At 39.8% G+C, this 27,098-nt stretch overlaps 1 protein-coding gene and 1 non-coding gene across 2 annotated transcripts in view; one reads left to right on the top strand and one right to left on the bottom strand.

The window, feature by feature from the left end:
• The window catches only part of BBS9 (Bardet-Biedl syndrome 9), a 469,654-nt gene that overhangs the window by 398,011 nt on the left and 44,545 nt on the right, over positions 1-27,098 (top strand). Inside the window, exon 21 of the mRNA XM_052638544.1 lies at positions 11,018-11,240. Within this exon, the coding sequence (XP_052494504.1) occupies positions 11,018-11,240 (223 nt within the window). The remainder of the gene's footprint in view (positions 1-11,017; positions 11,241-27,098) is intronic.
• On the bottom strand, positions 21,010-21,116 carry LOC128047113 (U6 spliceosomal RNA). The gene has a single exon (XR_008199301.1). It is a non-coding gene; the product is annotated as a U6 spliceosomal RNA (small nuclear RNA).

Below are 27,098 nucleotides of genomic sequence, written 5' to 3'. Positions count from 1 at the left end.
TTTACTCAAACTCATGTCCATCGAGTCAGTGATGCCATCCAGCCATCTCATCCTCTGTCGTCCCCTTCTCCACCTGCCCCCAATCCTTCCCAGCATCAGAGTCTTTTCCAATGAGTCAACTCTTCGCATGATGTGGCCAAAGTATTGGAGTTTCAGCTTTAGCATCAGTCCTTCCAAAGAACACCCAGGACTGATCTCCTTCAGAATGGACTGGTTAGATCTCCTTGCAGTCCAAGGGACTCTCAAGAGTCATCTCCAACATGACAGTTCAAACTTCGCTAATTAGAAGACATCCCTGTTTTGTAGAGAAAAAAAGGAGAGGAATTAAATACATAACACATATACAATCACACACACACAGGAGAGATAGGCCTGCCTCCTCAACTTAAAAAAAAGGTAAGAAAATGAACTTGTATTGAGCATTATTATGTACTGTGCATTGGCCAAGGACTCTAGCTGCATTGCCACATTTAATGCTCACTCTGTCCCTTTGAAGTAGGGGCTGTAACAGACGCGGTTCATACTCCATTCACATCTCTTTACCTTCTGCTGTTCCTGAAAGCTTCTACCTGCTGGGCACCTGCAGTTTTTCTGACTGAGAAATCTCCCTGTTTGGCAGAGCCTGTGGAGCCACTGCTTGGTCAATGACTAATAGGGTTGGTAGATGAATACCCCAGCTCCCTCATCCCTCCAGTTGGGAAAGTCCGAGGTGTGTTCCACACCACCTCCCAGAGTAGTCCAGGAAGACTGCACTGGCTACCTAAGGCTGTACCTGTTCACAGCCAGCAGTTTATTGCCTTCTCCACCTTCTCCCTCTCACTTCCCACTGACACCTTTTGGACCAGCTGTCAGATATACTACCGGCACCCACATCCTTGCTTCATGACTATTACTTTCAATTTATAAATGAGGAAATATGCCCGAGGTCATATAGCTGGAAAATAGCAGAGGCGAGATTTGAACCCAAACTGAGGAGCCTCTCAAAAGTGGAACCTGATTCACTGGGGAACTTTTGACCAGGTGGTCATACTGAAGTTTCATTCTTCAATATGGCTACTCCAACAAGGATAATAGTAATTTTTATTTTGTATTATGTGTACCTACTCTGCATTCTGTACTAGAAAATGCTGATAAATTTAGTCTACTTGTTTGCTTCACATAGCACTAATATGAACTCAACAATATCATTGATTTTTGCACAAAACTGACAGGACGGTATCTCATGATGTAGACAGATCTTCCTGTCTTAAATTTTATTGCTGACAGATAATTCTTGATATCATTCTAGGAAGGGAACTAAAAGAAAAGCATTCTTAAAGCACATTATCTGTACCTCTCTCTAAACACATTTCATTTTCTTCATCATTATATTTTTGTATACATTCTTAATTGTCACTTGAGGATAGGAACCATATCTGATTCACCTTTTTTTTTTTAACTTCATAATGTTTGGTATAACATCTTATATCAGTGGACTCTAAATAAATATTTTTAAAATAAATAAATGCTTATATGGACTTAAACTAGTGCTGTATTAAGTGGACAAAACATTTGAAATTAGGATCACTAATTAGGGATAAGCATACCATCTCATAAATAATTGCTATTTGAGGTCAGGGCTACTATGTTACTACTGTGTGTGATCAGTCACTCAAGCTCAGTCATGTCTGATTCTTTGCAACCAGCTCATCAGGCTCCTCTGTCCATGGGATTCTCCAGGCAAGAATACTGGAGTGGGTTGCAGTTTCCTCTTCCAGGAGGTTTTTCCAGCCCAGGGATGGAACCGGCATCTCCTGCATTGGCAGGTGAATACTTTTACCACTGAGCCACCTGGGAAGTCCCCTATGTTACTGTTACCTATAGCTTGATTGCTGTGAAAAATGACACAAACTTTGAGTGGTATACAGCCAATCACTTCAGATCCCATTCTCTATACTTTTTTCTTCAAATTTGAATTCTATTTGAAAGAAAATAGAAATAGAATTCTAGTAGGTGGACTTTCCTATAGCTATCTCAGATCCACCGGTGGCTTTGACCAAGAAAGAAGTAGGTAAGCAAATCTTAAAATAGTGAAGCTTCTGGGTGGAGTGGTCCTAAAAGCGAAACTAATTAAAGGGAAGAAAGAAAAACGAAAAGAATTCTAGAGAAAAATGCTTTACACTTAAATCAGTTTCATGTATTTTGGGACTTTTTTCCTCGAGTTTGGTTATTTCTTATTCTTTGAGATTTTTAAGAATATAGTGTATTAGGAAGAAGTTGACCCCTTCAGTTTATTCAAATGGTTCTTCTCTTGTCCTAACTTCAATAAGATTTTTCTCGGACTTTGTCAGATATAGGGATATTTGGGGAGTCTGTGACCTCATGTGTCTTTTGATTCCAAAATAGAAATGTCCTCTCCAAGTATTCTCAATAATGAGTCCCTGGATTGAGCATCGATAACTCAGACCCATCAAAGTCAAGTTTGACCATTGTTATGTTTTCAGGGGATGTGGTGTCCCAAGGCAGTTCCTACATGTCAGTTATAGTAGTCTAGGCAGGTAAAAAGTAGACTTTGGTAGACTCTTCTAAAAGTTTGACCCATACAAACTGGCACAAATGCTTTTTGATTGTGCATTAAAATCTTATTTAATTATACACAGATTATTTATTTGGATAAAGAAGCTGATATAAATTTTGTGACCATAAATTTTCTAGGGGAAGACCTCATATGATATTTTCTGCCTAAAGTGACTTGATGACAATAGACTGAAAGACACACATGATGGAATGGGGAAAAAAGTTCTCGCCAAGTAGCCAAGAACATGGGATTTAGAGCCATGCAGTCCTGGATCCCATTACAGTTCTAACTTTTAATAATTGTGTTATTTATGATAAACTTTTTTACTTTAAACTACTTTACATCTAGCACCTTAGTTGGAAGTTATAGCACCAACTTCACAGGATAAATATTTATTAGTACAAATAATGTTTATAAATTTCTTAGCGTACTTTCTAGTACATAAGAGATCCTAAACAGCTGTTGCTCTTGTTGTTATTATTTTCAGTGTAATTATTATTCACAAGATCAACTTTTAGAGAGTATTTCCAGAAGTAAGAATAATAACATGGGATTAAATAATTAAAGAACTACAGTTGATAAATGGTGCCAGTGCTTATTCATCCAGTCGTGTCTGACTCTCTGTGGCCCCATGAACTATAGCCTACCAGGCTCCTCTGTCCTTTGAATTTTTCTGGCAAGAATACTGGAGCAGGTTGCCATTTCCTACTTCAGGGGATTTTTCTGACCTAGGGATTGAACCACATCTCTTGTGTCTCCTTCTTTGGCAGATGAGTTCTTTACCACTAACACCACTTGGGAAGCCTCCCCATGATTGATAAACATGTCTCGTTAAGTCTAAAAGTGCCTGGCAAAGGAAATTACTTTTCTGATTTGTTTAACTGATGAGAAAACTGAGACGCTGAGACCTAAAATAACTTTCCCGGAGACATACAGCTTATAAGGAAAGGTTTAGCCTAGGTCTTCAGACTTCTAACTTTCATGACCCTTGCTGCCTCCTACAAGGAAATACATAAGCAAGCATAAATCATCGTGTAAAGTGGTGAGTAATTGAAGGACCCAGCACTACATGTTAGGCCAGGTAACTAAAGACCTCAGAGGGAAAAGCAGCCACAAATTCAGGACTCACTTTCCTGGGCCTCCCTTGTCCCCTGGATCTTGACCTGGTAACTACTATCTTGTTAGCTTCCCTATACCTTCAGAGAGGTGATTTTTTGTATATATTTTTTTCTAGTTATTCTCAGTGGGATAATCAGCCCACATGATCTAATTTACCATCACCAGAAGCAGGTTCCCCCTGAATATTCATTATCAATTTTATTTTTCAGTCTTAATTTTTTTGTAAGTTATTTCAGAATAGTACCTGTGACTGGAAACTTATGCCTGAAGCAAACTTGAATGCTTAGTCAAGATGTTTGTCTAGGTGAAGCATCATTAATGTTTTGTTTTAAAATTGAATATGGCTATCCAGGATCAAGTTTCATGATAATTCAGGTAATCTACTTTGTGTTCCTTCTCCTATCTAAAGCTTCAGGATCAGCATGAGAGTATAGGTCAAATGCAGATTTCTTAGCAAAATGTAACTTAGAAAAGGATCAGAGTAGGTTGGTTTGAAGCAACCTTGTGCTTTCTGCCTGTATTGCTGTTAAACTGCATGAAGTTTGCTAAGCTTCTGTTTGTCAAAAAGGTTTTAGATTTTCACCTGATAGGACGCAGTGTGTTTTATTTTTCATAATACTGTGTTGATAAGCCTGGCAGTTTGTTCTACTTTTGGTTAAAATCTGAATTAAGATTTCTACAGCTTTTGAGGCATCACCAAGAACTGGAGAACTCCATTAAGTCCAATAAGTCATTTCAGTTTAAGATAAGAATGGATGATGCTGGGGAGGGTTTCATTTTATTAGTGATGGGTTTAAAAAGCTTAAACTGCTACATAGGCCATCCAGCTTGGTTTCACTTTTTCAAATTTTATTTTATTTGTTTTAGTTTCAAAGAGCTGTTTTACTTCTCAGAGGTATATTGGTCAACATTTCAAGCCCTCCTTTGCAAGAAGGGAGATTCACTGAATAAAATCTATTCTTTAGAAATAATCCAAACCTAGATCAATCCTGAAAAATTCTTACATCTTACAAATATATAATTTATAACTAAAGAACTAAATTTGTACCTAGCTTCACAATGACATTTCACATCATTGTTTTTTAGCTTACCTTGGCTAATTATAACGTGATAGAATACAATACAAAGTAATAGTAACCATAAAGCTCTGTAGATCAGTCACAAATAGCAAAGACTTATTGTGAGTTCTTTACATCTATTCAAGATGAAATCTATTTGTCTTTGATACAGTTTTTTTTCAGATTAATAAATATGATGTAATCATCATTTTACCTTCAAATGTGTAATGTATAAGACAGGCCATTTCTAAGAATGTTCTCTTCTCAACTGAAGCCTAGCTGTGGCTACACAGTCTCCATTTGTTCATTTACACAGATCTCTCTCTTTTCTTTTCAACCTTTCCTCTCTCACTTAGAGTTAACTATGTGCACATTTGGTAATAAATGCTACCATGGCATTTTGTGGTTTTTCCCTATACTGCTATAGTTGCGGATATGGTAGTGTTTCTATTATAAACATACGTTTGCAGTTTATAATTTGTTTGAATAAAAGTTTAAAGATGTTGCTTTGTACATTGTGTTCTAATGGTGTGTTTGTGTTTTCTGATTTTTTTAAAAAGTAGAGTTGCATATATATGCTTATTTCACAATATCTTCTGCTTAAGATTTTGAGTGCCTTATCATTCATGTAAGATTGGCATGGCAAATAGTGTTATTCCTGTTTTATGGAGACCTTGAATATACCCTGGGCTTCCCAGGTGGTGCTAGTGGTAAAGAATCTGCTGTCCAATGCAGGAGACACAGGAGATGTGGGTTCGATCCCTGGGTCAGAAAGATCCCCTAGAATAGGAAATGGCAGCTCCAGTATTTTTGCCTGAAAAGTTCCATGGATGGAGGATCCTGGCAGGCTACAGTACATGGGGTCACAGAGAGAGTCAGACCTGATGGAGTGATTAAGCACGTGCACACACACACACACACACACACACACACACACACACACACACACAGCCTACAGAGATTAAGTGATTTATCAAAGTGAACAGGCAGTTGAGGTGAATGAGTTAAGTCAAAACCCAGAAGCCAAGGGGCAGTTATCTTCAACTTGGTTGTTTTAATTTGTAGGTGGCACGAGAAAACTCTTTTAGGTTTTTCTTTTTTTTTTCTTTTTGGTTACTTTGGTTGATACCCTGGGAAATACACTTTACAAACTTGGTCAAACTTTCTGCTTCTTATTCTTTCTGAAAAGCCACTTGCTTATACTGCTATTTAGGCACCGTGACCAGTGGAGACCAGCAGGACAGGTAGGGTAGAGATGTCCGAAACTCAGCCATGGCTATCTGGTCTCTGGATCATAGAAGTCATAGCTCAGTTGTCTTCAGTCAGGAAGAGGATAGCAGAGACCGCAGAAATGGGACATCCCACTGGTACCCAGAGGCATGTGGGGCCAGCATGGCATACAGGAGCCTCCACACAGGCAGGTGCAACACAAAAGCAGAAGACTGAGTGAGCAGCCTCTCAGTCTGGGGGATGCATGCAGCAGGCAACTTGGCATTGAAGTCAAGCAGCAGGGCCACAGCCACAGGTCTAATTCCTTGGGAGGGATTTGGCAGGAGCAAGCCAGCCCAGTCCATTCAGGAGGGGCCTTTCAAGCAGGCTCCCAACGTAGGGGCTCAGGTAGAAGGGCTAAGACAAAAGTCAAGTTACCACATGGGATAGAGTCTAGAGCTCGGGGACAAAGGAGAACTCCAATGATCAGTTCTAGACCAGATACAGTAAGCACAAAAAAGCCCAGTAAATAAATTAATTTGTAATGCTGACAAGGGCTGTGGAGAAGATAAAACAGAATAGCAAGTATTTTAAATTTATTTATTGACGTATTCACACACTTATATCTTTATTTAACTTCCCACCTACTATTGTTTTCCAAAAGCTGTACATAGGTAAACTGGGATTTAAGAGTTAGGCTGTGGATTTGAGAACTAAAATCATATCAATTATTACTGAAGAGTGCTTGCTTAGTAGTTTCATCCCTTCCAGACATTTTTAGTGCTATTTTACCAAAATTAAGATTTTCTTTCACTCTCACAATTAGGAGAGGGCAATCGGTGAACATCAATTGGTGCTCGATTATTAGTACAACTGATGTTCAACGTTAGAGGATAAAGGTCAGGTATGTGCATGTGGGTTGTGTGTGTGTGTGTTTGTGTGTGTGTTTAGACGTTAAAACTGAATATTGGACTTATAAATTTAAAGGATCTAAATAAAGGTGATGGATTCAAACACCAAAAAGGTGGTTAAAATAGCTTACCTTTAACGAACTTTTTGTACTTGAGACTCTAGATTTCCACATGGTTTTGTTTCACATTTTATCAGGTAAGTAGGCTATGTGTTTGATCAGTAGATTATCACATTGCATTTTTAAAGCTCTTCTTTTCTCTCATAAACATTCCTTTTTATTATTATATTTGAGTTTATGTAGCAATTTGGGCTGGAGAAGGCAATGGCACCCCACTCCAGTACTCTTGCCTGGAAAATCCCATGGACGGAGGAGCCTGGTGGGCTGCAGTCCATGGGGTCGCTAAGAGTTGGACACGACTGAGAGACTTCACTTTCACTTTTATGCATTGGAGAAGGAAGTGGCAACCCACTCCAGTGTTCTTGCCTGGAGAATCCCAGGGATGGGGGAGCCTGGTAGGCTGCCGTCTCTGGGGTCGCACAGAGTCGGATACGACTGAAGCGACTTAGCAGCAGCAGCAGCAGCAGCAATTTGGGCTCTCCAAATAATAACCCTGTATTTCAGTAGCAATCTTTTTGAAGTTTTGGCATCATGCCTCATTATATTAAAAAAAATCTATGCCAAATACCTAACCATGACATGGTTTCTGACTTGATCTGCAAGTTGGCAGTAGAAAAGGAAATTCTGTAGTACTTCTATATTAACTAAATGCCATATCTACTTAAATTATCTAATATGCTACTGTAACCTACTTATGAAAACAATAGTTAGCTTAGATGAATAGTCTATAAAATAGTAGGAACTGTTTTAATGCTGAAATGACTACAGAGTACATAAATGCCAAATTATATGCAAAGGATCTTTCCTTCTTATACTCCAGAGGTCATCATTGATGGCATCAAAAACAACTTGGAAATATGTCCTCTACAATGACATTTGGGTTACTATTTTGTCTTAATTTTCATCCCCATTATTATTGAAATACAAATTCAATTTTAAATACTGACCTGATTTAGATTTTGATAGTTGTGTAGAGATGTCTTTGTAGCAACTGGTGTTTTATTATTCTTTAGTGGTTTGCAGTAGGAAGTTGTTGTTATAGCCTTTGACATCTCATTTAAAAATAATTAATGTGTTTCCTTATTGACCTGGTGGCACCTATAATGGATCAATAGAGTGAAAAATCCTGATGTTGGCCACCAGTGGGAAGTTCTTTAGTGGATATATGGAGAATCTGCACTTTGGTCTAAAGAACGAAGTGCTTAAGCCTAAAAGGAAGATATGTGGTGAGTGTGGGAAAGGCCTGGGGCTTAATTGTGTTTGCTTGTGTGAATCAAGAGTGTGGTGTGGCTGCCAAGAAAGCAGAGGCAACCAGAGGCCTGGCTGGCAGGGAGAATTCCCAGTAAACAGTGAGGTGAGGGGGTGACTCTACCGACCCTGAATCCCTCTCCCCTGCCTGCTGTCTTGGGGTCAGTTTGGGGTTCTCTAGTTAGCTATATAAATGTTTAAGTGTTTAAAATTGGAGTTCATTCAAAGACAAGTGGTCAGGATGGAGAGAAAACTTGAAACCGTGTTTATATAAGGAAGAGCTGGAGGAACTGGGGATGTTTATTCTGGAGGAGAGGGTACAGAATTGCTGTCTTCTTAGATATAAAGGGTTGTCATGTAGAAGAGAGGTTAGATTTATTCTGCATGGCTCTGGAGGGTAGAATAAGGGCCAATGGGGCAGATTTGGGCTCAGCTTTAGGAATAACTTTCTGCTGGTTTCACGTGTCCCTGAAAGGAGTACACTGTCTCAAAAAGTGATAATTTTGTATCTTGGGGACAGCCATACCTAGGCACATGGTTTCTGTTTTATTCCACGAAGCATCCCATGAGACTGGTTAAAGGTCTCCAGAGTCCTCCCAAATCTGCGATCCTAGTTCAGCATCTCTCACCGTCTCTCTCCGTCTCTGTCCAGCAGACACATGTCTTGACCAAGCATAGTGCTAGGGGTGCGGACATCTCCAGGCACTGGAGAAACCAGAATGCTAACAGTGGCCACAGCATAGGGTGAGGAGTGCTCCCAGGGTGATGAACTGCGTGCGTCTGGTCTCAGAGTCCCAGAGAGGGCCCACAAATGTGATGCTCAGATGGCGGTGCCTGAGCTGAGTTGTAAGTAGGAGTTGGCAAGAGAGAGTGGCGATTAGGCATTGCAACAGGAGGACACAGGCTGTGGAGAGGCCAAGGTGAGAGTGTGGGTGCAGGTAGACAGGGAGAGAATAAAATGGAGCAGGAGGTGGAGCAGGAAGTGCTTTGTGTGCTAAACTGAGCATTTGGCTTTAGGAGTTGAAGTTTAGGAATAATATAATCCAATTTGCATATTTGAAAGGTGGCTTAGCTGATAAGGTTGAGGATGGAACAGTTCAGTTCAGTCGCTCAGTCGTGTCCAACTCTTTGCGACCCCATGAATTGCAGCACTCCCTGTCCATCACCAACTCCCGGAGTTCACTCAGACTCATGTCCATCGAGTCCGTGATGCCATCCAGCCATCTCATCCTCTGTCGTCCCCTTCTCCGCCTGCCCCCAATCCCTCCCAGCATCAGAGTCTTTTCCAGTGAGTCAACTCTTCGCATGAGGTGGCCAAAGTACTGGCGTTTCAGCTTTAGCATCATTCCTTCCAAAGAACACCCAGGGCTGATTTCCTTTAGAATGGACTGGTTGGACCTCCTTGCAGTCCAAGGGACTCTCAAGAGTCTTCTCCAACACCACAGTTCAAAAGCATCAATTCTTCGGTGCTCAGCCTTCTTCACAGTCCAACTCTTACATCCATACATGACCACAGGAAAAACCATAGCCTTGACTAGACAGACCTTAGTCGGCAAAGTAATGTCTCTGCTTTTGAACATGCTATCTAGGTTGGTCATAACTTTTCTTCCAAGGAGTGAGCATCTTTTAAGTTCATGGCTGCAGTCACCATCTGCAGTGATTGACCAGCAGTCAGTTCATCCAGGGACTCCTGTCCAAGTCTCAGGTTTCTCCTCCCTTAGGTGAGGGCCTTGGACTGTTCTGCAGAATTCTATGAGGGTAGTCATTCACTGTCATCCTTTATAATTTCACTGTGTCAAGTCTGTGGTGCCCTAGGTCTCACTGGCCGCTGGATACAAATGTAATCATTGGTAGTAACACCCAGATTTCACTCATTTTTGATGCTTAGGACCTCTGGAACCCCTGAAAATCATACCCAGTTATCTCTGGGCATGGCCAGTGGGAGAGCATAAGCTGCTCTTCTCCTTCAGGCCTCCTCACCTGTTGTTGTCTGTTCAAGGCTCCTCACCTGTCATTATCTGAACCCACCTGAGTGTGGTGCCTCCTCATGCCAGTGCTTTGTGATGGCACCGTGGTCCCTGTCTGCCATTGATAGCCCTAGAATTCCAGCCTGTAGGGTACTGAGGTGACCCTGCCCTCCTCACAGTCTTCACTGTATCACAGCCACACTGTCACCAGTCAAAATGGAGAAATGGCTCACTGCCTCATTCTGTGTCACTTTGTCACCTTGACAGGGAAGTGGGACTGGATAAGCTTGTACCTCCCAAAGTCCCTCTTGACAGAGCTCCTCTAGTTTCTGCCCACAGCTCCAAGACTATGGAACCAATCCTGAGAGGCACACCAGGGTTTTCTCTCCATTCCAGTTTCCCCCAGTCTCCTCCTATCTCGGCTGATTCTCCTTCAGCAGCAAAATGAACCATAATCCTAGGCTTCGCCTCTGGATCATCAAACATAGCACTACCTGAGATAATGATGATTATCATGTGTGGCGCAGGGCTAAAAGCTGCTCGTGTACCATCTCATTTAATCACTCCCAGCCCATGGAGGTTCAGATTATTAGTAGCCTCATTTGTAGATGAGGATGAGGCTAAGAGAAGAATTAAATAACATGCTCAAACAGCAGACAGAGCTAGAATTTAAAACCAGACTGGTCTAGACTACCAGACACCAGGCTCTTAACAGGTTCCCAGCACTGGGACCTAAACACTCATAATCTTATAACCTGGTTAATGGTAAAGTGCTTACTTTGCTCATTTGTCATCTTTGCATAAATTCCAAATTGACTTTTGCATCCAGGGCTGGGAAGAAACGGTGGATGCTGCTCTTTCTCACCTCTTGAAGACCTGCTTGTCGAAGAGTTCCAAGGAACAGGCTTTGAACCTCAGCAGCCAGCTGGGCATACCCAAAGACACAGGCCAATTGAAGAAGCACATCACCTTGCTGTGTGATCGATTAGCCAAAGGTGGACGTCTCTGCCTAAGTACTGACGCAGCAGCTCCACAGACCATGGTCATGCCAGGTAGGAACTCCATTCATGCTCCCCAAACACAGTTGTATTAAGGCTTTGGCCAAATTAAAGGGGTGCGCTTTTTACTGTTGCTGTATCGGGGGTTTACATTTCATAGTAAAGTGACGATAGCCAAGAAAATTGCTTGCACGTTTCCCTTCACATATCCCCAGGAAATCACTTGGATGAATATTCTTGGGGTATTTGCTTGTTAAACATTTCTAGAATGGTATGTCTTTTTTCTTCCCCCTGCTTTTAAATATATGATCCACTTTGTTTTGCTACTAACCAATAAAAAGTGGATTAGAGAATAAAACCATTTTTAAGGAAAATTTTACTAAATGTGATCTCACGATACCATATTTCATAAATGTAAATAGCATAATACAAGTGGCTAATATAATCCAGATGAGTCCCATCCTTTCTGCCGTTTGTTTGGATTGTGGTCACCAGAATAAGGGGGAAGAGACAAATTAAAAAACTGGAGATCAGGCAGTATGAGCAGGCTTCAGGGCTGAGGCCACTATGTGCCAGGGTGAGAGATCCAGGTTGCCCCTACCTGGGCAGTCAGTGATGGCCATGGACATCTGGGTCAGCCCTTCCCACCATCAGAGGGGCTGAGCTGTCAAGAGCTCTGCATTTTGATCCTTTAGAGGCAGCAGCTCCCAAGTCCCACTTCCATCTTCTTAGTGTCTTTCTTTATGGCAGCAGCAAGGAGCACAGAGTAAATGAATTTATTAAATGAAGCAGCTATAGCATCTGTTTCCTCCTCAAGCAGGGACCATAGTATGGGAAGTGATGTGGATTTTCTTCATCTTCTTTATATGCCTTTTGTACACCTACCTCCCTATGCTGATGCTCTTCCTCTTGTTTCCTTTCCCCCTCAACCAGCATTCCTAGAAGTAAAAAGGAATGCAAGTGAAAACTTTAAAAAGATAAACATGGAGACAGCATAGCATAATCTAATAAGCACAGGCTCTGGAGGCAGGCAGACCAGTGTTTGGGTCCTGTCTTTGTGCCTTACTGCTCAAAGTGGGTATAATAATGCTGTCCTTGTTTCTAGGGCCTTATATGTTTATAAAGTACCTTGCACAATTCTTGGAACAGAGATTCACCGAGAAACTCAAACTATAATTACTGCCATTGTGTAGATGTATGTATAATTCATCTTCTAAGTTTGGATGACGAGAATGACTGGCATGGGACCATACCATTCTATAGTCTATGATTTGAAATATTTTTTACCTTAATTATACACAGACAGAACATAACTTTATTTAAAAACCATATTTCTAATATGGTGTCTCAGAATAGAATTGCCTTCCTACATAGAAACAGTTCTAATACTTTGTCTGAATTTAGGTCTTCTTCATCTTGCCCTTGCTAACACCCTCCTCTAACTAGTCCTTTGGCCTCTACTCACCCATTGCTGTCTACTGTTAGGATGCCACATTTATTGAATATAGAACTATAGTCATTTGTTTAAATAACTAGATTTGGAGGCGACTTCAGGACTGTGTCCATAGAAACCCTGGATGTAAAATTTCTAAATGTTTGGAAGGAAGACGGTGAGGAAAGGAGGAAGAGAGGGAAGGTAGGGACAGAACAAAGGAAAGTAGAAAATGTGTTTGCTCACAAACCAGGAGTCTGTAAGCCAGGTGTGTGCCTGTCACGCTAGTCTACAGTCTGGCTGAGATCATCCCATTGGGGTGATTGAAGCTGTGCGTGTTTGTCGTGGTCACAATTGCTTGCTTTCACGTAACAGTGTTTGGCTTTAGTTGAGTGACTCTCCCTCCCACCTGCTGTGATCCAATCATGATAGTGAGTTTTTAAAAATTGTTAAATCAGTTCTCTTTGTCATTACCATGCTTCATTATTGACTATAATACTTTTCCTCCTTGGAGCTCAAATTTTTCACACACTAATTTCTATACTTGGTATGTTTTTGAGGTAGAAGAAACATGTGAAATTATTGCTGTTGTACAAATAGCAATGGAGTTAGGGAAAGCTAAATATCTTGCCCAGAGTCACATGGTTACTGGAAGGGTTAGTCTAGATTTGAAATCTTCTAGCCCATTGTGCTTCCCACTAGACCACACGAACCACAAAGGTACAAATAGATTTCTAGCCAGAGCCTCCTTCTGGGTAAATTGTTCTCAATCTGGTCTTCTTTTCACTTAAATTGGTGTTGCACTGTGGGAAGAAAAGGGCAGAAACTGTTTCCCACAATCTCTTTTCTTTGCTATGAGGAATATAATAAACGTTTACCTTGTATTTGCTATGTTCTTCATTTTTATTATCTTGGTAGGTGACTTGGTACCATTATTTCAGACATAATAAGAAATACTGTGAGTTATTTCTGCTTCAAGCCAGTAATTGTGCAATTTAGGATGTTAGTTTGTTTAGCTGCCGTAGTTGTTTCAGAATACATGAAGGTAAAGTGGCATTCTAGAAGGGAGTGGATGACCGAACACATGAACACACAAACATTTTTCGCCGACACTATCTTCTTTTTAATGGTTGGGCAGGAACTCAGAAATCATCTGGTTTGCCTCCCTTACCTAACAGCTGGTGTAACGAAGGCTCTAGAACGATGAAGTGACTTAGTGGTTGGTATTAAAAGGCAGGAGTGTGTGTAATTTTACCGTGTTCCCTATTAAATGGCAGATGAATAAACATCTCAGAATAAAAAACCCTTGGTCTTTTCTAGCCTCCTGACTTTATGAGCCTGGCACCTTGTATGTGCCCTTTCTGTGCTCCAGTAAAGGCCATGATGACAACATCCTCCCTGGCACTCAGAATATGAAAATCTTCCCCAGTGGGAATTACCTTAAGGACTTCATTGCCTCACATTTCTCCTGCTTGCCTTTATCAACCCTCACATTCTGCGTCAGCATATAACCTAACCTTTACTGGGTATTCTTTTTATTACAGAACCATCAAACTTATATTTCTCTTCTTACCTCTACCGCTCACATCTTTCTGCTGGGGAATATTGCACTTTCGTTGTATGCCTTTTTCTCAATCTCAGTGATATGAATTCTACCCTTAGAACAAGAGTTGCATGGGGCCACCGGTGTAGTGTTTTTTAAAAAATCTGAATGTGAATGCCTTTAGTGGTCTAGCTGACTTTCTCATACATGTTTGCTTCATCCTTGCAGGTGCTTAGGGCTGAGGTTTACCTTACATTGCTAGATTGATTATGGAAGGTTCGAGACTAATTGGTATCAGGAAAAGACTCCCTGAAACTGGAGCCATTTCATTGTTGTCCTTGGGAAAACAAAAGATTTGTTTGAAAAATAAGTAAAATTGAAATCAACAGTAAGTTTACCATGTATTTGCCAAAATTTATGTGATGTCTGTTATGTTATAGCAGTTCTTAGAGACAGCTATGAAGGAGTTGCGTGAGGTGTTTGTTTACGTTCTGTTTCTGGTATGATGAAGGACACTCAAATTTGGCCTAACTAGCACCTTTAAAAAAGAAGGCCATTTTTAAGAAAACACATTCCAACGTGTTATCCATTTTCCTAGGGGCCTATCATTTTTATGCAAACGATTTTCTTCAGAAATATTTATCTTGTCATTATTCTAACCAATTCTTCACTTCATTGTTAACTGGACCAATTGCCAGATTTTCCCTGGGTACTGTCCATGCATGTGGTACAAGTGGTTCTCTAATAACACCTAATTTGCATTGTATTTTGTATCATTTGCAAGAGTTGTAATTTCCCTCTGCAACCCCTTTATGCTGTATTTGTAACAATTTCCAACAGTCACTGAAAGATGAACCAATATAAGAAGTCGATGGCAGGTGGGGATTCATATAGTGTTGAATGTGGAAAGAAGCTTGAGTAGAGACTAGTTTTATAAGTGGCCAGTTAGTTTTTGAGCGACTATCTTTGTATTATGCTTTTGTTTTTTATTACTATAATTGAGATAATTAGAACATAGGAGAATCCCCCTCCCCCCAATTATGTAAGAATTTAGAATGCGCTAGCCTAAATTCTGATCTCATGTGCTGATGTGGCATTTCAAAGCAATGGAGAAAGGACACGGTGAATTAATTGAAAAATGTTGCTGGGAACAGACCAGCCATTTGGAGGAAAAGTAGATTCCCTAGTCCATAACATGTGCCACAATACATTTCAGATGGGTAGGAGATTTAAATGTAAAAAAAAGGGACACTGCTTGAACAGAACAAAATAGAGGTAAATACATAGATATGGAGGTGAGATAGGCCTTTCTAAGTTAAGTCAGCAAAGGCAGAAAGCAAAAAACAGTTTCAGCTGTCTACTTCTTAAGATCTGGTCCAGAAGCACGTGAACTGAGGTATGTGTTAATGATAGTTACCCTGGATGGGGCAGTTACAGGTGGTGTCTTAGCATCCTCCTACTATTTCTCTTCCATATAAGGTGTACATTTTCCTATAAATAACATATATAACTTTTATAAAAAGAGACTGTGGTAAAAATGCCAACAATAAAATGACCGTAGTATCAGAAACGGTAGTAACGAAGAAATGGTCAGTTTTGTAAATCAGGAAAATTAATGACTTTTACAGTATTCAAGGGTAATGACCTGTGTTTATGGGGCTTGTTTATATTTCAGTTGTGATAAACAAATGCAGGTTCTTCAGGACTTCGTGCAGCTTGTTTATGGATTCTGCCTCCTTCCTACCTCTATATCTCATCTCTGAAAATAGGCCAAATCGTGCAAATTATTGATCTCTGAGCAATTTTCTACCCTTTTCACAAGTGACTTCATAATTACTAAATTAGGTGAGCACTTTGGCTATAAACCTCAGTTCTCTCTGAAGGCTTTTTCAATAACACCATTCCCTTCTTAGAGCGTTCTCATTTCGTAACTCTTCTTTTGCTATAGAAACCGTTCCTGATAGCTTGTCTTTGGCTCGGGCTTGTCTTTTCCCGTCTGCTTTGTGCCTCTGTGCCTGCACGTGGCCTTTTTCTCTCTGTGCACACGCCTGGTGTGTCTTCTTCCTCTTACAAGGACACTAGTACTTTTGGGTTGAGGCCTCACCCTCATGACCTCATTTAACCTTAATCACCTCTTTAAAGGCCCTATTTCCAAATACAGCCCCATTGGGGGGCTGGTTAGGGCTTCAACCTATGAATTTTGGGGAGGACACAAGTCAGTCCATAATGCCTCCAGGTAATAGCTAAGTGCATGAAGGACTTACATTTTATTCCTTTTTTGTGTGTGTGAACATAGCATCCTATTTATGCCTAGTATATATATAGTTGATGCCCATCATATATTTTTTAAACTTCTTATTTTGAAATAATTACAGACTCATAGGAAGATGCAAAAATACTACATAGAATCCCAGGTACTCTCATCCAGCTTTCCCCAATGGTAACATTTCATAGACTGTAGTCTGGTATCAAAAATAGGAAACTAACTTTGGTCTACCTTATGTTTTCGGAATGAATCAGTGGAGCTGTTTATAAAGAAGCTAACTCTTAAAGTAGGTGTGAATTTTAGATATTCAGAAAGGACAGTGGCAGGTACAATAGATAGAGTTGTTAATTTAAGCAAGGAGATATAGGTCTATAAATAAACTGCTTAAATTTTAGGTTGGAAATTTAGTTTGGTAGATCAGTAAGCACCAGTTGATATAGAAATTGAAAAGCTAGATAAAAGAGATTGAGCAAATGGTGAAGGAAACTGTTTAGATTAAGATATAAGTGATTTATAAAGGACAGCGTTCTATTCCATTTTGAAAAGTGATTTAAAAAACAAAGCAAAAACAACTCCCTGTGTTTTAGACATACTAATCTGATAGTGGTACACAGGAGAGAGGGGAATATGAAAAATAGGGAAGAATATAGAAGTTTCATCAAGTTTTTAAATTGCATTGATGGAAATCATTGTTTGTAATTTTGTTATGAATAATGTGCTTTATTTCAAATACAGTGAGCTTGAGATGACTAAGATGCATCCAAGAAAAGAGATATGTTAATATCTGGATCTGAGGGATTTGAATTGAAGGGAAAGATTAAAGCTTAAAAGTAGATTTTAGTATCCTCAGCTTAGAGGCCATCACTGAAACTCTGTCATTGGAGGAACACTATGGTAGTGAAGGCAGAGGCAGGGAACACTGGATTTGGGATTTATTTGCAGAACCAGATAAGAAGTGCATTCTACATGGAGGAGGTGAATTTCAAACAATTCCCAGCAGAAATGGTGTCAGTACTATTTAGGACAGAAGGTCAAGGAAAGATCCATCTGTAACTGGAAGGAACAGTATAGGAAGGCAAATGAAAGAAGAAGTAGGCTTTTATCAAGGTTTTTATTTCTTTTCCTTTTCTTCTCTTTAGAAAATATATTTCAAGATGTTTGAAGGTTGGGGAATGATGGTAGGATGAGAGGGCTAAAAATCCAACATTCACATTAAATGGGGAGGTTTGAGGAAGCAGAGGAATAATCTAAAATACAGTTAAACTGAAAAGAGTATTTGAGAAGGGAAACAAATGAGAAGCCAGATATAAATTGGAAATATGGGGAGATTTTAAAAAAGAACATTTCATGAAGTTCAGACACATGAGCTTTGGAGAAGTAAAGTTTTATAATAATCTGCAAGAGAGCAAGAACGGGGTGAATGGTGAGGCAGTAAATTCAGGTTGATTTGCAGTGGCTGCTGTGGGAGGGACAAGCTCAGACATTTAGCAATTGTGCAGCTACTTCTTCCTCTAGAGCTATAATTTTCTCATTGAAATACTGAGATAGCACCACCTTGTTTTGAAACAGCATATTGCTTCAAAATTATTTTGAAAATCAAACTATATTGTTAGAAGTAAAGAAAGCATGCAGTTTTTAATAGGGTTGCTCCTATTAATAATTATGAGGCTTCCCTGGTGACTCAGATGGTAAAGAATCTGTCTGCAATGCAGGAGACCTGGGTTCAATTCCTGGGTCATCCATTGTAATAGGGAGTCCATAATGGAATGAAGAAAGGTTAATTGAAGAATATTTGAATCCAGGATTAGAGCTGTATTTGACAGGAGAAGCAATTAGGAGTAACTATAGGGGAAGGTCTACCATCAAAGACCTAATAGAATAACGTTCTCCCTGTGTGTACTTAACAAATACTTGTTGATAGATAAGCCGGCTGGTAACTAATTACAATGTGATGACCAAAGCCCAGTTTCTTGGAAGAAGGGCTGTTAAAACAGGAGTAGAATACCAGGGGAGTTTGAGGAATTTCCTTCCCTGCAGATGTTTAAACTAATACAGATAGTCAACAGTCTGAAGATAATTTGGGAAAAACCCTGCCTGAGAGTAGGGGGATGAATTAAATAACTCCTAAAGTACATCACTATTTCTATTTCTTCAGCCATTTCATATGAACAGATCTTTAATATGTACATTTTTACCCTCATCCAGCTGTAAATGTGCCATGTCATATGAACAGATCTTTAATATGTACATTTTTACCCTCATCCAGCTGTAAATGTGAGCTGTCTCTTCTTTGGACTAATTTCACATGAGATATTATAATGGAAACCCTAACTGTGTAATTTTCGATATCATTAAAAATTGTGTAGGTTGACCAAAAGAAGGAGTACTTCCGTAACACTGGAGCATCCCTTGGAAGGTACTTATCTCTGAGGCTTTGTATGATATAAAAAAATAAAACTTTTCTCCCATGTTTAATTGATATACGGGACTATTTTATATTCAAATGTGAGGATAAAAAGTTTGTATTTATTCCAGCAGCTGATGGTTTGAAGGGATTTCTACTGATTCAACTTGTAAAAAATCTTTTCTAGTTTTCTTCCTCTCAACTTTTACCCCTACCCGAACTTCTGCTACCTCAGTGAGTCTGTCTTCAATAGTAAGGTTTTACTGGTTCACCTCCAAATTGGAGTAAACACATATCCTGTTTTCTTTCCTTCAACTGTTACTCCCAGGACCTGTTCTCTCTCTGAGGAATTTGATCTTCAACAATAACTTCTGTGCTTTCAGTAGAAATTCAAGATTATTAAAATTGTATGTATTGTTTTTAATTCTCCTTTAGATTTTAGGGTCCCTGGATAAAGTATTTCAAGTACTTAGAATAAACTCATCAGTCAGTTACTTATGTGAGACAGTCACTGAAACTTATTTTTATGTCACATTATTTTCATTTAAAATAATGAGAATACCCACAGATAGAAGGGGCAGATCCAGCAAGGTGGCCCATTCCCATTTTTATTTCTGGCCAAAATACCTGGCCTAAACTGGGAATGACACTACACAGCCCTTACAAGGAATGATGATGTTCTTGCAGTTAGAACTGTTGAATGAAGTCAGGTCTGTGCTCCCAGCCTTTAAAACGCACTTTTCACATTAAACTTTGAAAGAAAAACATTTTTAGTGTGTTTGTTTATTCAAATAAATCATTGGAATAACTAGACCCTTCTGATTTATGTGTAATGTGATATTTCCTAAACAATTAAAAGTGAAAATGAAAAACTATTCTATCTAGTGGCTCTTAGAGTATATAACCTGATTCTGAAAAGTAAAATGCCTTTAGTTGTATTTCTGTGTATAATATGTCTCAACTCTATGCTTTCTATTATTATTATTATTTTAATATAAATTTATTTATATAATTGCAGACTAATTACTTTACAATATTGTATTGGTTTTGCCATACATCAACATGAATCTGCCACAGGTGTACACGTGTTCCCCATCCTGAACCCCCTTCCCTCCTCCCTCCCTGTACATCCCTCTGGATTCTCCCAGTGCACCAGCCCCGAGCATCCTGTATCATCCGTCGAACCTGGACTGGGGATTCGTTTCACATATGATATTATACATGTTTCAGTGCCATTCTCCCAAATCATCCCACCCTCTCCCTCTCCCACAGAGACTGTTCTATACATCTGTGTCTCTTTTGCTGTCTCGCATACAGGGTTATCATTACCATCTTTCTAAATTCCATATATATGCGTTAGTACACTGTATTGGTGTTTTTCTTTCAGGCTTACTTCACTCTGTATAATAGGCTCCAGTTTCATCCACCTCATTAGGACGGATTCAAATGTATTCTTTTTCATGGCTGAGTAATACTCCATTGTGTATATGTACCACAGCTTTCTTATCCATTCATCTGCTGATGGACATGTAGGTTGCTTCCATGTCCTGGCTATTATAAACAGTGCTGCGATGAACATGGGGTACATGTGTCTCTTTCAATTCTGGTTTCCTCAGTGTCTATGGCCAGCAGTGGGATTGTTGGGTCATATGGCAGTTCTCTTTCCAGTTTTCTCTACACTGTTCTCCATAGTGGCTGTACTAGTTTGCATTCCCACCAACAGTGTAAGACGGTTCCCTTTTCTCCACACCCTCTCCAGCATTTATTGCTTGTAGACTTTTGGATAACAGCCATTCTGACTGGCATGAGATGGTACCTCATTGTGGTTTTGATTTGCATTTCTCTGATAATGAGTGATGTTGAGCATCTTTTCATGTGTTTGTTAGCCATCTGTATGTCTTCTTTGGAGAAATGTCTGTTTAGGTCTTTGGCCCATTTTTTGATTGGGTCGTTTATTTTTCTGGAATTGAGCTGCAGGAATTGCTTGTATATTTTTGAGATTGATACTTTGTCAGTTGCTTCATTTGCTATTCTCCCATTCTGAAGGGTGTCTTTTCACCTTGCTTATAGTTTCCTTTGTTGTGCAGAAGCTTTTAATTTTAATTAGGTCCCATTTGTTTATTTTTGCTTTTATTTCCAATATTCTGAGAGGTGGGTCGTAGAGGATCCTGCTGTGCAAAAACTATGGAACACTTCACGAATTTGTGTGTCATCCTTGCACAGGGGCCATGCTAATCTTCTCTGTATCATTCCAATTTTAGTATATGTGCTGCCAAAGCGAGCACAACTCTATGCTTTTTAAAAGGTAGCTTTTTGTTTTTAAAATGTTTGATTTTTATTTAAAAATAAATAGTATTTTGGTTAGTTAGAATTTCTCTCATATCTGCTTTCTGAGCAATACTCCATGTCATGTGTAAAATGTTCCTGAAAAATATAATATCAATCTCTAGCTTCAGAAGCTGTGATTTATGCTAATACTGATAGGAAGATTTTTATTTAGTATAAGCATTTGCATATTGGTTGTTTTAAGATATTTTTGGCTTTTGTTCTAAGATATTTATGGGTTTAAAGCCCATAAAACAATAATCAAGTTTAAACCCCATAAAACAAAAAGTAAATACATTGTACTAGTGAGTGGTATGGCAAGGCATGCAGGGCCCCAGCTTACTAGTTATAAGGAAATGGAATGGCAGATACCAAGGGTTCAAGTGTGAAGTTTGGTGAGTTTCACTCAGTATGCAAGCAAATTTGGAAAACTCAGCAGTGACCACAGGACTGGAAAAGGTCAGTGTTCATTCTAATCCCAAAGAAAGGCAATGCCAAGAATGCCCAAACTATTGCACAATTGCAATCATCTCACACGCTAGCAAAGTAATGCTCAAAATTCTCCAAGTCAGGCTTCATCGTTACGTGAACCACGAACTTCCAGATGTTCAAGCTGAATTTAGAAAAGGCAGATAAACCAGAGATCAAGTTGCCAACATCCGTTGGGTCATCAAAAAAGCAAGAGAGTTCCAGAAGAACATCTACTTCTGTTTTATTGACTATGCCAAAGCCTTTGATTGTGTGGATCACAGTAAACTGTGGAAAATTCTGAAAGAGATGGGACTACCAGACCACCTGACCTGCCTCTTGAGAAACCTGTATGCAGGTCAGGAAGCTATAGTTAGAACTGGACATGGAACAACAGACTGGTTCCAAATAGGGAAAGGAGTACGTTAAGGCTGTATATTGTCACCCTGCTTATTTAACTTCTATACAGAGTACATCATGAGAAACACTGGGCTGGATGAAGCACAAGCTAGAATCAAGATTGCTGGGAGAAATATCAATAACCTCAGATATGCAGATGACACCATCCTTATGGCAGAAAGTGAAGAGGAACTAAAAAGCCTCTTGATGAAAGTGAAAGAGGAGAGTGAAAAGGTTGGCTTAAAGCTCAACATTCAGAAAACGAAGATCATGGCATCTGGTCCCATCACTTCATGGCAAATAGATGGGGAAACAGTGGAAACAGTGGCTATTTTATTTTTGGGGGTTCCAAAATCACTGCAGATGGTGACTGCAGCCATGAAATTAAAAGACACTTGCTCCTTGGAAGAAAAGTTATGACCAAGCTAGACAGCACATTAAAAGCAGAGACATTACTTTACCAACAAAGGTCCGTCTAGTCAAAGCTGTGGTTTTTCCCGTAGTTATGTATGGATATGAGAGTTGAACTATAAAGAAAGCTGAGCCCCAAAGAATTGATGCTTTTGAACCGTGGTGTTGGAGAAAGACTCTTGAGAGTCCCTTGGACAGAAAGGAGATCCAACCAGTCCATCCTAAAGGAAATCAGTCCTGAATATTCATTGGAAGGACTGATCCTGAAGCTGAAACTCCAGTACTTTGGCCACCTGATGGGAAGAATTGACTCGTTGGTAAACATCCTGATGCTGGGAAAGATTGAAGGTGGGAGGAGAAGGGGACGTCAGAGGATGAGATGGTTGGATGGCATCACTGACTCAAGGGACATGAGTTTGAGTCAGTTCTGAGAGTTGGTGATGGACAGGGAAGCCTGATGTGCTGCAGCCCATGGGGTTGCAAAGAGTTGGATATGACTGAGTGACCAAAGTGAACTGAACTGAACTAATGAAAAAATAAAGTTTGATACAGCATACTTTGTCAATGGGACATTTAGTCATATATAGGCAGACAAGTTACCTAATATTGTTACCTGTTTTTATTTAAGAGATAAAAAAATCTTTCCTTTCAAAATTAGATAAAATACAAGGCTGCTAAATTTTTAAAACTTGACCTGTTATGTCATGGAAAATCATTGATAATTTTTACACTTTATAAATTTATAAATGATGAACTTAATGCACCATTTCCATTTTAAAAACATATCATGTACAAAGCCAGACTGAGACCCCAAAGTGAAATTTTTGTTGCATGTGTAGTATGTTTCGGGCACTGTTCTCGTTACTACAGACACAGTGGCAAACAGTCCACCTTGACTTTTCTGGTGTTACTTTCTCATTTCTAAACTTTGCCCAGCTTTCCTCTGCTATATTACATCGACTCTATTCTTTTTCTTCCTCTCCAGACTTATAAATTATACCAATTATACTGTGGTCACTCATATATAAATTTGGGATAAAGCTAATAGCAGTATCTGTAAACAATTCATCTTTGGTATAGGGAACAATATTAGCAGCATAATGGGCATGTGTAAAATTTTTCAAGGGGGGAAAGGAATTTTCTTCATGAAGATAGGACTGTTTTTTTGTTTTTTAACAACAACAACAAAAAAACTTTGTCATGTTCTAGGCACTGTACTGGGCATTGGAATATGCTGATCAAGAAGAGAGATTTCCAGCTTCATGGGAGCTTACTTCTGGCATAGGAATCAGATAATAAACAGTTGGTACGGCTAAATAGGAGAACTGCAGGTTGTTATGTACAGTGTAACAAAGGAAGTTGAAAGAGTTGCACAGGTAGGGGCTACTTTATACAGGGTGATTGGAGGAGGCTTCTGTGGTGTGGAAGATGAGAAATGAGGATCTAGGGGAGTAGCATTCCAAGCTGAAAGAATAGGATTCAAAAGCTTTGATTTGCTGAGAGTAGTTCATATTCATACACATGCAGGCACATATGTAAGTATCTGAGCTAATGAATGTGTTAATTAAATCATCAAGGGGAATACTCTCCCATATCATATATCAAATTATCACATGTAAACTTTAAATCTTTTACATCTTTGTTAATTATACCTAATAATTTTGAAAAGGATTTTAAAGGGCTAGAGGCTAGAAGGGGCTCAGTGTATTCAAAATATGCTTGATGGCTTGATCTTAATGAGGAAAGGAGAGCCACATCATGTAATACTCCTTACAGTCCATGGTCAGGAATTTAGATGTTACCTTATGAGTAGTGGGCTTCCCAAGTGGCACTATTGTTAAAGAATCCACCTGTCAATGCAGGAGATGCAAGAGACGCAGGTTTGATCCCTGTGTCAGGAAGATCCACTGGAGAAGGAAATGGCAACCTATTCCAGTATTCTTGCTTCGAAAAATTCTGTGGACAGAGGAACCTGGTGGGCTATATAGTCCATAGGGTCTCCAAGACTCAAATGCTACTGAGCATGCACGCATGTGCACACACGCTCACACACACGCTCACACACACATACACATACTGTGAGTAGTGGGAAGCCATCAAATGGTTTTAAGCAGATAAATTATGTGATCTGATGTATGTTTTCAAGAATTACTATGGCTACTATGTCCAGAATGATTTGGAAAACAGCTGGAGGGAGAGCTAGGGAGACTATTGTAGACATGTAGGCAAGAGGTGATGATGACTGGGGTTGTCACAATGGCCTACTTCAGAGTCTGGAATATGTAGAACATGGTGATGGATTGCACGTTAGGGTCAGACAAGGAAGCAAAGATGACTTCTGGAATGTCGGCTTTAGTAACAAGGTAGAAAGTAGTATTGTTGGTGAAAGGAGGGAATCTGGAGGAAGAACAGTATGTGTGTGAACGTGGGTGATAGGAAGGGCAGAGTAGAAGACTCAGTTTTGGACCTATTCCATTTGTGAAGCCTAGTGGGCACCCAGTTGTAAATACTGAGTGGTCTGGTGCTCAGGGGAGACTGTCGGGAGATGGCAGCCTCTGTATCACAGGCTTTGAAGCTGGACTGGCTCACTCATATGGAGAGAGAAAAGAGAAGGGAGGCCTCATCTAAACCTTGAGGCCTTCCAGCATCTAGAGGTCAGGAAGAAGGGCAGGAACCAACATCGGAAATTGAAGAGAAGTAGCCAAGGAATGAGTAAAAGGAAAAGTGTGAGAAAGGAGCCACATGGAAGCCAAGAAGGGAGAATTTCCAAAGTCAGCATTGTCACATGCTGCTAAGATGGAGCAAGATGAGGGCAGAGGTGGGAGCTGACAGATTTCTACCTGAGGTTCTAAGACATTTTGTATATCATATAGTCTATTTCATAAATTAATGAAATAATCATACAGGCTCCTCTGTCCCTGGAATTCTCCAGGCAAGAATACTGGAGTGGGTTGCCATTTCCTTCTCTAGGGGATCTACCCAACCCAGGGACTAAATCCGGGTCTCCTGTGTTGCAGGAAGATTCTTTACCATCTAGCCACCAAGGAAACCCAATCATACAGATATCCAGTTACAAAGTGAGATAAATACTATGAGGCAAGAGATTATAGAGGTTCAGACTTGAAAGTAGCAGTGAAATCATGAAGAGAGATAGCCATGAGAACTTCTTCAGAAGAGAAAATGAGCAGATTTGTTAATTGATAGGACATAAGTCTTCATGACCCAGATAATCATGGTGGTGTGGTCACTACCTAGAGCCAGACATCCTGGAATGTGAAGTCAAGTCGGTCTTAGGAAGCATCAATACGAATAAAGCTAGTGGCGGTGATGGAATTCCAGTTGAGTGAAAGTTGAGTGAAAGTGAAAGAGGAGAGTAAGGAAGTTGGTTTAAAGCTCAACATTCAGAAAACTAAGATCACAGCATCTGGTCCCATCACTTCACGGCAAATAGATGGGGAAACAGTGGAAACAGTGTCAGACTTTATTTTTGGGGGCTCCAAAATCACTGCAGATGGTGACTGCAGCCATGAAATGAAAAGACACTTAACTCCTTGGAAGGAAAGTTATGACCAACTTAGATAGCATATTCAAAAGCAGAGACATTACTTTGCCAACAAAGGTCTGTCTAGTCAAGGCTATAGTTTTTCCAGTGGTCATGTATGGATGTGAGAGTCAGACTATAAAGAAAGCTGTGCACCAAAGAATTGATGCTTTTGAACTGTGGTGTTGGAGAAGACTCTTGAGAGCCCCTTGGACGGCAAGGAGATCCAACCAGTCCATCCTAAAGGAGATCAGTCCTGAGTGTTCATTGGAAGGACTGATGTTGAAGCTGAAACTCCAGTACTTTGGCTGCCTGATGTGAAGAGCTGACTCATTTGAAAAGACCCTGACACTGGGAAAGATTGAGAGCAGGAGAAGAAGGGACAACAGAGGATAAGATGTTTGGATGGCATCATCAACTCAACAGACATGAGTTTGCATAAACTCTGGGAGTTGGTGATGGACAGGGAGGCCTGGCATGCTGCAGTCCATCAGGTCACAAGGAGTCAGACACGACTGATCTACTGAACTGAACTGAACTGAAGGGTTAATTGGAAAGGAGAAATATTGGGGAGGGGTCCTGTATTGCTTGTTCCAGTTGGCTGGTGCTCCATTCATTGAGAAGGCATCTTTGGAAGAGGATGAAGCTTGATAGAAACAGGTCATGAGTTCAGTTATATCCAAGTTGATTTGAGTGCTTATCTCATGTCCACTTTTCCTGTAGGAAGCCTTCCCTGAATATTCTATCCTTAGCTAATTATTCTAATTCCTATAGATAAAATAATGTTTGCAATTTCATGTTTCAACCCTATACTTACTGTCAGTACTTCACATTGGCACTTTTTGTTACACTCTCTGGTTCTCTGTGCTGCATATCGTTCTTACTTAGAGCATAAACTCAATGTGGACACAAAATACATGATGACTGTTTTTGTTTATATAAGCTGATAACACTTGGCAGACTAAACGTTATGTAGTATTGTGTATTTTTTTCCCAGTGTCACTAGGGGATTTTCTTGAGATACAGACTAATTTCTTATGGGTTATTTAATAATCTCAAAGATTCATTAGATAAAGAATGTCTTCCAGGGCAACAGGAATGAGTGAGTTTACTGACATTAAGT

The sequence above is a fragment of the Budorcas taxicolor genome, chromosome 4, assembly GCF_023091745.1.
Source record: "Budorcas taxicolor isolate Tak-1 chromosome 4, Takin1.1, whole genome shotgun sequence".
Classification (NCBI taxonomy): Eukaryota; Metazoa; Chordata; class Mammalia; order Artiodactyla; family Bovidae; genus Budorcas; species Budorcas taxicolor.
This window is presented reverse-complemented; position numbering and strand designations above follow the sequence as displayed.